Genomic DNA, 12,897 nt, shown 5'->3' with positions numbered 1-12,897 from the left:
TTGATATAAAAACATGAATGGCAGATTACGGAGTGTGGATGTCTGAAGAAATAGGTCAAGTTACTTTATTCAGAGGCAAGAAACTTAAATGGCAAATTAAAAGGTGAACGTATAGAAAAGAAATGAATGCAAATTAAGGTGTATGACTGTAAGGAATGTGAATAGCAAATCAAAGTATGGAGATTTGAAATATGTGTGAATGGCAACTATAGGGGCGTAGGTGTGAGTAACCTGAATGGTAAATACATCCCTATCTATAAATAGTATAATCATTCTAACTATAAAGAATCAACAATCATAATATGAGAATGATTCAAGTCTTGTATTTGTTTATTTACTTATGTTCAAACCTTACGATCTACAGTGAAATATTAGACGCCATTTAAGAAAGAAAATTGCAAATTTTATTCAACATTTAGAGCAATTAAGATAATTGGATCTGAATTATCTTTATAAAAGTAAGTATATAGAAGATTAAATGGACTAAATGAAATCCTTATTTAATGAGATTTAAGGCAAAGGAATTTCCTTAACTTCTATTGTAACCTTGTGATAAATAAACGAAGTGGTTTAGAATTATCACCGTGCTTTAGCTAACAATTGTTTGTTACTTTCAACTTGTTAACCTACTGAAAAAGAGCACCAGTTGACAATTTACTCACATCTTTATTAGATGCTATGTTACAGAACACTAAACTAACAAACTATGAATTATGATAATGACTATGGCATCATATAGTTTTTTTTTTTTTAGTGAGGCAGATTTGCACCGACTTGCAGGGGTGCCCTTTTAGCTCGGAAAAGTTTTCCGCTCGCTGACTGGTTGGACAAGATGATTCTAACCAATCAGATAGCAGGAAACTTTTCCGAGCTAAAAGGGCACCGCTGCGAGTCAGTGCAAATGCGTCTCATTAAATAAAATTGAGTATAGATGATATTTATTTCTGGCCATCTCTATCAAAGAGGAATTTACTGTGTATTATACAAAGGCAGATTATATTAATTGATATGACCATGATCCTTCATTTTAAAGTAGGGCTTGATAATGATAATGGAAGAGAGTATAATTGTAGTTACTTGGCTAATTAGAAGCAGGGCATCATAGAGAAAAGATGTACATATTAAAAAAAATGTAAATGCTAGTGACCTACCTACTTCTATGTCATAGCCATTTGAGTGTCTTATCTCTTTAGCTGTCTGAGCTAAGCTTCAATTTTCCATTTATTATCCATCACCCTTAATAATGAATTTTTATTTATAGGTCCACAATATAATAGAAGATCAAAGGAGATTTATGTTAGTATTCTTCACAGGTGAACGAATTCTTGGTGACTGCTGTTGACGGCTCAAAGGTTGCTCAAGTTATCAGTCTGCTTAAAGGACGTGCCGACCCAAATACACGAGATCCTTATGGGTATACTGTCCTTTGCCAAGCTGCCTTCAAGGTATAGTGTGCTCCTACATCTTTTATGTTAATAGTAGACTTCATTGCGAGAGCAGTGAAGCAATCAAATTATGTGAAAATTTCCTGTAAGACAGTAGTAATCCTATTCTGAACACATTCATAAAATAGAAAGCATATCTATTTTGCCTTAAACAAATACATTATGTAATACACTATTCCCTGTCTTTCTGGATACATCATATGGAAATAGAAATGCAAGGAACTTAACCCTCTCGGGATCATGAGAGTGACAAAATCGCTGTTAGACTTATGACTATCAGCAAGGGGTGAAATTTACACATATGAAGATAATTTCTTCCTCACCTTGGTATGGCCAAAATTTAACAGATATGAATTGAATTATAAAATGATTGCACTTCCTAATGCTTCTTTAAAAAAGCAAAGGAAATTTGAAAATTATGCAAAAAATAATTTTCAAAAAATATGCTTTAAGAAATAGGATATTTATGTTAGAGAGAACTATATTTTATATCAAAAGTGTTAGAAATGGCTGATCTGTCACGGTGTATCAGTGATTTTGCTATATATTTGATTGTTAATGCGCAATGAATAAATTACAGAATGCTAAATCTTTTACTGTGAACAATGACATCATGTTGAAATCAAGTACTGTAGATAAGAAATTAAGATAGAGACAAACTGAAGATAAATAAATTTTATATATAATACAAAAATTAAAACTGTTATGCATTGTTAGAATAGAAATTGAGCAGTCATAGAGCAAAACAGACAATAATTTTTTAATGCAACAAAATTTACAAAAAAAAATTTTTATATCAAAGTACTTATACTTTTATATTTCGTTGTCCACCATGTAATAATACAAACTAGTATATGAAACGTGACAACTGCAATTATTTGTAAATGAAAAATACAGTTAGAAAAAAATTATCTATGAATGATCTCAACGGAACTTATCTTCTCTTGTATTTTTCACGATAATTACCTAATGAATGATGATAGTAAAAAGATAAAGATGCAGTGGAAAGATGAATACATTTTTTATGTAAATCATCAATGAAATATATAGGTTTTATTGGAAATCAATCGAGCAATTGTAGAGCAAAAACAGACAGTGCATTTTTATCATTATGTAAAAAAATTTACCAAAAAAAAAAAAAAAACTTTCTATGTAGAAATGCTCATATTTTACATTATTTTTGTTTAATGCAAAACTGTTAAAAAACCCTTTCAAATAGGATATGAAACATGTCAATTACAAGTATCTAAAAAGGCAGATACAGATTGAAAAAATGATCTACACATACTCTGATACTCCCTTTTGTTTGCTCTCATGTAGTGGTGGGAGGAAAGACATGGGAGGTTTCATGTGGGAATTTGGAATTTTGTGGCTGGATGGGGGACAGCCTCACATCTATAAACCAGTAAAGGCTCCTGAAAATCCACTGAAAAGCATTATCATAAGCTTACTTGGAGTGAGCATTTCAGCATGCTCTACCTTTGCTTTTTTTCCAGGATTTTTTTCACATTTTGGTGTAATGACTTTTGACTTGGGAACAAAATGTTCACAATGGTAGAGAAACTTTTTAGTGTGTCTCGGAATGGCCAAACTATAACATATGAACTTCTAATTTCTTATATTTTGTCGAGGAATTGATGAGCCTTTCCATGATGTGAGCAGAATATCTTTGCAATGCTTAGAAATATTTTAAAAAAATGAAAACTTGAAAATGATGTGAAAAACTTAAGTTAACTTTATAAAACATTCATGGAAAACATAATATATGGTAATCATGTCAGAGGAAATTGTGTAGAAATCACCTTTTATGAATAGATTATGTTTATTATGACAGCTCCTGACACTTGTAAACAATGTGAATGCTTGTTAGGTACTGAACATTTGCTTAACTAGTCTTACGCATGTACTGATGCTATCTTTTCTGTACACATTTTCAACTAGGCCCAGAACCAGCTCTCTCCCTCGATTCCAAATATCGTTTGCTTTGGATGCTGCCATAATTTTTTTTTTTTGCCAATATATCATCAAAATAAGTATTCAAGGATGTGCTAAATGCGTCATCAGAGCACTTATGGCAAAGAATTTACTGAAGCGGAAACTCGTTGGATCACAGAGTTAATTTTAGAGGTTTCACTCAAACAAAACATGTAATATGTTTTCTTTTCATCATGGTATAAAAAAGAAAAACAATCTTGGGGGAACTGTAAAATTATCATAATTCAGACACTGCATAATTTATTAGTTCAAATATCATGTTTTTGATTAACACTCATTTAAAACTGTGACATGTCTCCTCTGATATTTCTTATATCAACATCTGCCAATATCCCTTTAGTGAAAAACTTGTAATTTCAAACTTTCACGATCCTAACCTCTGGATCTCCCATTGGCTCATTATTAAACTTTGTTAGTGCACCAAAGAACCTATTCAACTGATCCCATTTCTTCACCATCACTTTTGATGAAGGGTATTTATAAGATGATCTGATGATTCTCTTATTGAGCATCTCTTCAACTTCTTTCTGAATCAGGATCCTAGTAGTATAGAGTAAAGAATAAATTCTTTGCTCTAATTGCCTGCCTCAACATCACTTTGATTCGATGCTCACCCTACAAAGTAGTCGAATTATTCTTCAAGTAACTGTTATACCTACCTATTCTGCTGCTTGCTCATGGTATTGTTAATGTTAAAATCCTGTTACGTCTCTCTCTCGTTTTGTGATCAGAGATCTATCTAGCTCACTCTTAATTATCTGTTCCTAATCTGTTTTCCTCTGTTGGTAACATAATTAACATTTTTTCTCCCAGTTTGAATTACCAACCAATTGATTTTTAGTTATAGTGATGCTTGTGAAGTCCATTGTGCTTTGTGCAAACTATTCAATGACTTTTTTTTAATAAGTTGTTGGAAGGAACCATTTTCTTAGCACTTGAGTGATTCGTAGTATTTTTTATCTCTAACATGAAAAAACAAAATTCCTCAACTCTGGCACCTACGGGTAGGTGCTGCATACTTTATTTTCAGTTTCCAGTGTACAGTTCTTTGAGAATCTACACTAGCCTCTCACTATACTTCCCTACAACATCTCGAATGGTTAAAATCCAATTCTTGACTTGATGCTTATTGATATTTAAACTATATTGCTGGTAAATATTGATGCCAAGCATCTAGTCACTCCTCACACACATTCAAAAGAGACAAGCATAATCTTTTTTTTATTCTAGGTTGTAGGCAATTATGAGCATATGATTGATGTTTACTAGACAACTCATCTTCTTCATAATTTCAATTGGTGCTTCTGCTACACATTTAATTTTCTCTTGGTTAGTGCCATTGCTTCTGATTACCATACAGAAAAATCCACCACTGTCATGATATACACATTGCCCCTTTTCACTACTGAAGATACTGTATAGGCCAAATCATGTCCACTTCTACTTTTGAATGGCTCCTACATCAATAGCATCTTTTCAGTGATATTTTTCTGTTATAGACATCTGATGCAATTCTTTAGTAATGTTGCCAGAAGGCAACTAATGGAAACTGTTATTTGGGCCCCAATCTTTGATCCAAGATGATCTTCAACAATTCTATTGTGCGCTAGCTTCATTACTTGATTTCAATTAATATCTGGTACACATGTGATAAAAATTCCCAGCCATATTGCTCTGATAATACAACATATGACTTTTATTCTAAAAGTCTCTTCACCTTTAGCTCTCTACTCTGTCAGTCTTGGCTCTCTCCCACTGCTCAGCAAGACTGGAATAATTCTGCTGAACTTCTTTTAATTGTGATATTCTTACTTACAAAGTCTATGGAGCTACTGGCAGTAGCTTGATTTTACATTCTTCTTGCTGTACTTGGGTTCTTGTAATGACTGCTGTTGTCTTGGTATCAGTGTTTATTTTCAAATTTATCCCTACATCCTCCTTCTTTGACTTGTCTTTTTGGTCGTTTGCTTCGACAGATTTCCTGGTCATCTCACTCTTAGCTTAAGCCAATTATTTTGGATTTCATAAACCTGTATTATATAGGTATTCAAGACAAAGACCATAAATATGATCCTCTGGACATATATGATAAAATTTGTTCCATGTACAGTAGTAAGGTTTAAGGTTTCCCACAATAATTTTGCATCTCGATACAGTATCTACAGATGATTCTGCCAATATGACAATAGACCCATTTCTTAAAAGTATTTTGATTCTTAGTTTCCAAAGTCCTTTGTACAATTGCATTTGTGGTATCAATATCTCATAGTACCATCACTTTCTCCTTTCCTCTGCATCTTTTGCTAATATATACAGTATACCATACCATTTCCTATGCTAATCAGATCTTCTTGCTTCCATCATAAAAGGTAGTTCAGCTCCATTTAACAACTTGAGCTTTTCATCTTCAACATAGTCATCCAACAGAGATATTTTGACATTCTTATAATTCATGATAGCGATTACCTCTCTTGGTTCTTCCCAGTCAATAGCAGTAGCTGCTTTTTACTTGAACATTCATCTGTTGGCCATTGTTTTTAACAAAGATATAGTCCTTAGCCAGCATCCTACCTTGTGAAATACAAAGAATTTACATTCACTCTTCTCTGTCTATTTCTTATTGGGCAATTAAACTATTTTATTAACTTCTAGCAATCCATGATGATTCTCCTATAAGCTTCTAAGCAGCACTCAGTAAGTTTGACCATCTTAATAAAGCCCATATGAATTTTATCCCTTAAGAATAGTGCCATCTTGGTCGAACAAGTATTGCCAAAATGTTCTATTATGATACAGTCTGCTAAATTGCCAAATTATTTTGGTTTATCAAGTCATTTTAATTGTATTCTAGCTTAGCCTCACAGAATTTCTTTGTAATCCCTATTTCCTTCTTTTGTATCTCTCCAAAAGTGCTTTCTCCAAGCTATCGTTGCTCAAATATTCATTTGAAGGCAAAGTAAAAAAGACTTGAAGACCTTTATCTGTCAGCAATGAACAGAGACAAATAACCCATTAATTTCTTGGTGAACATTAGCTCTCTAGAAACATCTTTAATCTATTGGTGAAGTTTTCCATATCACCGTGCTTCTCATTGAATCTTGATAACTAGGGTTTTGTTGGAATTACATTGGTTTAAATCTTAGCTAAATGACCTGTTGAGTTTCACTACCACACTCTGCCTTGAGTTTTATCTCTTAACTTAATGATCTCTTTTTTTTTTCAGCCTGCTTTCTTGTTTTCTGGCATATGGTGTCTTCATGTTCTCCCTACTTGTATTCACAAAATCTCCATCTTTTAGCCTCTTTTCTTTGTCCTTCAGATTGCTCTTTTACTTCCTCTCCAGTATTTGTTTTTCTTCACAGGCTACATTACTGTTCCCAAACTATCTTTCAATTCTTGGCCTTCCTAGCCTATTTCCTGACCTAATTCGATGGTCTTCGCTATATCTATTGCTGCCATGCTGAATACTGTACACTTCAACATTAACTTCTAAGTAATATCAGAATGAATTATTAGCTGTTACTTTTAAATCCTATCAAACAGTGAATAGTTTTTCACTCCTTACTGCCGTCATGTGTTACTCTTTTTTTTTTAACGAAATATTTTATAAATCTAAGATTCCACTCACTCTGAATGGGTTTTTCCTTTTCAGGGAGACTTATTGGTAGTAGAAGCCCTTTTGGATGCAGGTGCTGACCCAAACTTACCAGATGATAATCAGGGGAAGACACCTTTGCATTATGCATCTGCGTGGGGTCACCTCTTCATTGTCAAGGCTCTGCTTGACAAAGGGGCTTCAGTCAATATTAAGGTAAGCATTATTTACATGTTATTATAGTAATGGCTAATGGAAAACATCTTATATTCATGATGTTAATATAGAAAGTGTAATGCCGTTGGGATTGAAGTTGGTAATTACTAAAAAGGATAAATGTATGGATTTTCCCATTGTAACAAAAGCCTGAATTTATTTTTATTAAAAACCAAACTATGATGTGTCTAAACTAATGCCTAATGAGAAAAGTACCTGATTTTTATGACCTATTCTTTTACATACTTGTATTTGCAAAAATAAAACAACTATTCTTCATATTTTTATGTAACTTTTTCAGTTTAATTTAATATTTCAACTCTTTTAACAGTTATTGGAAAAGAACATTTAGAGCACGATAGAAGAGAGGAATAGCATGAAATTTTAAAGGGAAACTAATATTTCTTATGAAACAAATTTCAGCCTTGTAACTGAGAATATTCAAGGGTAATCTCTTACAAAGATAAGTAAAAAGTTTATCTTTTATAAATGGAAATGTTGAACTGCAAGGACCATTGACACAGAGTGAAAGAAGTATGGGGAAAATTGAGAGAAGTAACTGGAGTTGTTTTAGGCAAGAAATCTCCATTAAGACTCAGAGTGAAGATCTATAACGGATTTTTTGTAAGTGAAAAATCTATTTTTGGGTGAGAGTGCCATGTCGTCCTGATGGAAGGTTCCTTTAGGTAGCTTTCTAAGGGATATTTGCTACAGTGATACTCCCAGAGAATTAAACCGAAGGTCTCCAGGATTCTAACTCCTGGCGCGAGTATCCAATAAAGGATATCGTATAATATCAGGGGACCTATTCTAGATACGACACATAGCAATCTTCACCCCGAATAGATTTAACTCTTTGATGTAAGAGGGAAGAGTGGCAAAAGAAGGGGGTGCCGTTTTAGGTACCCGGTGGACCTCCTTCCCTACTACTACCGCAACGCCATTCCTTTTCTTGTCGTTAAGCAGAAATGGCCGCAGATAAAGTAATTCTGGGAGGGGTCAGCAAAAGGGTGGGTCCATCAGGACGACATGGCACTCTCACCCAAAAATAGAATTTTCACTTTGCTCAAAATCCGTTTTTTGGGCTCAAGCCATGACGTCCTGAAGGCAGGTTCCTTCAGTAGCTTCCTGAGGGTATATATGACTACAGTAGATATTCCCAGAGAATTAAACTAAAGGTTTCACAGAATTCTAACTTCTGACGCGAGTACCCATAAAGTTTCCCTTTAGGATATTGTATAATAACAGGGGACGTATGCTTGACACGCCACATAGCTATCTGCACCCCACATAGCGTTTACGCTTCGAGGGGGAAAGTGTGGCAAGTATGGGAGGAGCCGTTACAAAACTCTCCTCCTGCTTTACTGTTACAGTACCTAGTGATGTAAACAAACGGCCGCCATAGCTGGCCGCCATCTTGACTGACGTCACATCCGCGCCCCTGATTCCTTACTTTGTAGCGTCTCTGATTAGTTGTTTTTCCCAGTGTTCGCTATTATTTTACATCATGTCGCAATCTTCAGCCTCGTCTTCTTCTGGAAAGTTGAGTACCATATTCTTGTATAGTTTAAATAAGCTCCAGCCGTAAAGAAACGATTTTTTATCTTTAAATCTTGTGTTTTGTGGCGGAGCTGTGCCCCGACCGGAGGTGTCATGTTACGACGCTGCTGTTCGCCTTGCATGCTTTGATTAGTTAGCCAGAACAGCTTTCCCGGTCTTATAACTAATTTTCAACATTAGTTAATTAGTCTTCATTGCTAGGAATTAGTTATATTATGCCGATAGTATTCGTTCGGCGATCACAGTTAGCCGACAATATGCTAGATTACTAGCCTAGCCCCTAGGCTCGATAGCCTAAGTGTTCATGATTACTTCTTGCATGATATAATAAGTGTTCCTATTGTTATATTACGAAATGAAGATATAGGCATTTAAACATACAAGATTCAGTGATTGCACAGAACTTTTTTTGCCTTCTAGGAAGTATACAAGGGGTCTCGGTGATCTTGGTAGTCGACTCCCTTGCCCCTAACCTAACGCTAGGGCTCTTGTATACTTCCTCACCTCCCCAGTTACCTTATCTAAGGTAATCTCCTCCCTCTGAGGTAGCCTAGGCTACATCCTAGCCCTCCTACCTTGATACATTCGGGTAGGTTAGGCTAGAAATGTTCCTTCCCCACTCCTTGCCATAGTATATACGCTTTGAGTTTGGGACGGAACCTCAGAGTAAGAGTCGCTTGTCCCCAGCCATCCTTTAGGAGAATGTACTCTCCTTCTGGTCCCTGCTGGAGGGCGAAGGTGGTGGGGCTCTGCCCTTCCCCCTAGTCCACACTTGGTTGGGTTACGACCCTTCCTCCCTGTGGCCTAGCGACTTGTCCTACCCCTGCCTTTCCTGGCCTAGGAGACTTGCTCACCTAGCCTAGGTTAGGCAGTCCTAGGGGATTCTGCTTCTTTATAGTTTAGGACAGGACACTAGTGCTGTACCTACTCTGTGCTAACCTACCCTAGGCTGGAGAATGGACTCTTCATACCTAGACAGGCTAGCCCTGAACAGAATCCCCACCCCTGGGAGTGCCGGTGGGAGCTACGCTTCCCCCATACACTCCCCCTCAGGACTCTCTCCCCTCCCCCTCTATCCCTTTTGTGTTGGTTAGCCATCACACCCCTGTCCGCCGTCCTACAACTCCACCGCGTGCCAGCGGGTTGTGGGTTCGGCTTAGTCCTTTCGTTGGTTAGTCCGTACTGCTACGCTTCCCGCATATAGTCGAACTATGGGATAGCATTCGTCGGTCGGTCTGCCGGCGGAGGACCTCCCTGCTTTAAGTGTTCTTCGGTCCTCCTTTGGGCCGCCACTGGCAACATAGTCGACTGCCGGCTCTCTGCCGCCGGATGAAAGGCGCATCCCTCCCCCTCATTTGAACACTTCTTCCGGAGGAAGAAAGGAATGGGTACTGGGTATTACCCTTCCCTCTCTCTCCTCTAATCCTATCCCTCTCTTTCTCTTAGTGCCGGTCCACTGCCGCCTCCATTCTGCCGGTGCTAGCCGTCAGTGTCTTCGGTACCCTATCTGCCTCATTGAATGATGTCAGTGTTGGTCTGCCGTTGCCGGCCATCTACCGGCTTCCGGGTCCGCCGGCTTGCCGGCGATCTGCCATCACCTAAGGTGTCACCCTCTATCTCTGCCACATAGACTGATAGCTTGGAAGGGTCCCTCCTTGATGGGGACCTGCCGGCACCAGACGAGCTTCCGGTATGCCGCCAGGCTGTCGGCGCCACCAATATTGATGAGCTTCCGGCATGCCGCCAGGCTGTCGGCGCCACCAATATTGGCTTTACAGTGGACAGTCACTCCTCCCTCCTGCCGGCCCAGTGCCGGCAGCTTTTATTGTGCAGCTATGGATAATAGCCAGTACACCTATGGTATAGTTATACCCTAGACTGAAAACTATTGTGTATAGTTGTACAGTAAAATCTTTCAAGCATATTCTGCGCATCCATGCGCAGTCTCTTGCCGAGACCTAACCTGATAAGGGGGCTTAGCTTATCCCCCTTTTCTTATACAGTATACTGAATGAATTCAGCTTCCCCCTCTTACCGTACCTAGTTCCCTAGAGGAAGCCTAAGCTTGGCTCATCCAACACGGATGTTCTTCATCCTCCCAGGGCCCATGACGGTCCTCTTGAATTAGTTACAGTGTGGGGTCGCGGCAATTGGCTGGGCGGGATGCACAAGTATTTGTCTTTCCTACCTCCTTTTTAGCTTACCTATCCTAAGCTTATACATAAATGGAATCTTATATTATAAGTTTATTAACTTAATTCTAATCTAAGATTACTGTAAGTCATAATGATATTGACTTCCAAATATTAATTTCCTCTTTCTTTCACAGGAGGAGTATGTGAAGTGTGAGAGCGCCTTCTGCGGTGTTCGTCGCCCGAACTTCTACGGCCACCTGGCGTGCCGAACCCACGCTGGCTGTCCCATCTCGAAGGGGAACCTTTGCTATTGGGATCCGCAGGCCTGCACGGTATGCAAGAGCCTGCTTGATGAGGCATTCGAGAACCCTCCGTCAGCGGAGGCCAGGGACAACGCCCGAGAGAAACTGCACAAGTGGGTGCGCGGTTTCCAGAAGAACGCCGCATGGCCTTATCTCCCAAGCGAGAAGATGAGAGCCCTGCTCTTTCCTAAGGCATCTGCTGATGCCGTTATTCCCAAGGATGAGATCCCCTACGTCCAACTGAGGGTCGAACCGGATGTATCGGACGCTCTCCAAGGCTGTCATATTGACGAAGTGGAGAGGATGTCGGATGTGTCCGAAGACACTGAAAGGACCCTGATGGCTGAGGGTCAAGAAGAGGAAGAGGATCAAGTGGAGACCCCTGATTCTGAGGGCGAGATCGCCCGTCCACCTTCCGTGGCTTCCGTCGTGGTCTCAGAACCAGTCCCCTCTACATCTGCCACTCCAGTACCTGTGGTGGCGGGCACCCAGGATACCCTCCAAGCTCTGGTGGCATTCCTGGATGAGAAGCTCCGCCAGGGGCACGCGGACCTCAATAGGGAAATCATGAGCATGAAGAAGCAGCCGAAGAAGATCTCCATCAAGGATCTTCCCTCCTGCTCAGTGACCAATCCCTGGAGGCATGCAAAACACATGCCCATCACGGCTGGACGCATCTTTATTAATGATAAACTAGGCACCATCCCCCTTGAAGAGGTGGAGTTCTACCCTAGTTTTGACGCCTATCCGGACTGTTACATCCGTCTTAAGTCCGAACCAGTCTCCAAGAAGGAGACCGAACCTCAGGAGGTCATAGTGTTTGACCACTCCAAGGCTCAGGCTATGCTGGCCGACTGCCTCAAGAGCAGGGGTTACACCAACTCCAAGATGCCGGCACTAAGCAAGAAACGCCCAACCTTTCTTGCTCCTCCCACCATGGTCTTTCCCTTTGTGGAAAAGGCCTTGCATTCTGTGTTGAAGGCCATGGAGGAAGGAAAACCCTGCCCTACATTGGAGGAATGTAGGCCTCTCTCCCTCGCCCTACCTCTCGATGATAAAAGCTGGAAAGACATCCAGTTAACGTTCACGGTTGGAAAGCTGGAGGCTGACGTCGCTGGACGGCAGTTTAATGGGAACCTCCCCAAGCTCACCGAGTACCTTTTGCGTTGGGAGCAGGACACAAAGGAGAGGTTGGCTGCCTCTCTGTCTCTTCAAGTGCAACTCGAGACAATGGCTGGGGACATTCGGGTCCCAGGCTTCTACATGGTTTTCGCAAAGACCCACCTTGCCACCTTGCTGAAGGACTTATACAGCTTCATCAAGGACCGGAGAGCCTGTAGAGAGTTCGAGTTTGCGGATGCCACCGTCAAACACGAACCCCGGAAACTGATTTCCTCCAACATCTGGGGCAAATATCTCTTTCCCGTGGACCTGGTGAAAGAGATTGCGGACAGAGCCGCCACTGAGAATAGGAACCTTCTCAACAAGTGGGGCATGTCCCGAAAGAGGAAATCTTCACAGAATGATGCTAGACAGCCTAAGAAGAAGCCCAACAAGCCCAGACCCCAGCAGCGTCAGGCCAAACGCCAGTTTCCGGCACCCGCTACTCCCCAGCTAGTGGCTCAGCCACAGCAGACCTTTCAGTTGGT

At 39.8% G+C, this 12,897-nt stretch overlaps 1 protein-coding gene across 5 annotated transcripts in view; it reads left to right on the top strand.

Annotated features, from left to right (window-relative positions):
- The window catches only part of LOC137631723 (uncharacterized), a 109,525-nt gene that overhangs the window by 57,632 nt on the left and 38,996 nt on the right, over window positions 1-12,897 (top strand). For all 5 annotated transcript variants that reach the window (XM_068363611.1, XM_068363613.1, XM_068363612.1 and 2 more), the window contains exons 8-9: window positions 1,314-1,445; window positions 7,093-7,251. In XM_068363611.1, coding sequence (XP_068219712.1) covers window positions 1,314-1,445; window positions 7,093-7,251 — 291 coding nt within the window. The remainder of the gene's footprint in view (window positions 1-1,313; window positions 1,446-7,092; window positions 7,252-12,897) is intronic.

This window comes from Palaemon carinicauda, chromosome 40 (assembly GCF_036898095.1).
Source record: "Palaemon carinicauda isolate YSFRI2023 chromosome 40, ASM3689809v2, whole genome shotgun sequence".
NCBI lineage: Eukaryota > Metazoa > Arthropoda > Malacostraca > Decapoda > Palaemonidae > Palaemon > Palaemon carinicauda.
Note: the sequence above shows the minus strand (reverse complement) of the source record. Positions and strands in the feature narration are given on the sequence as shown.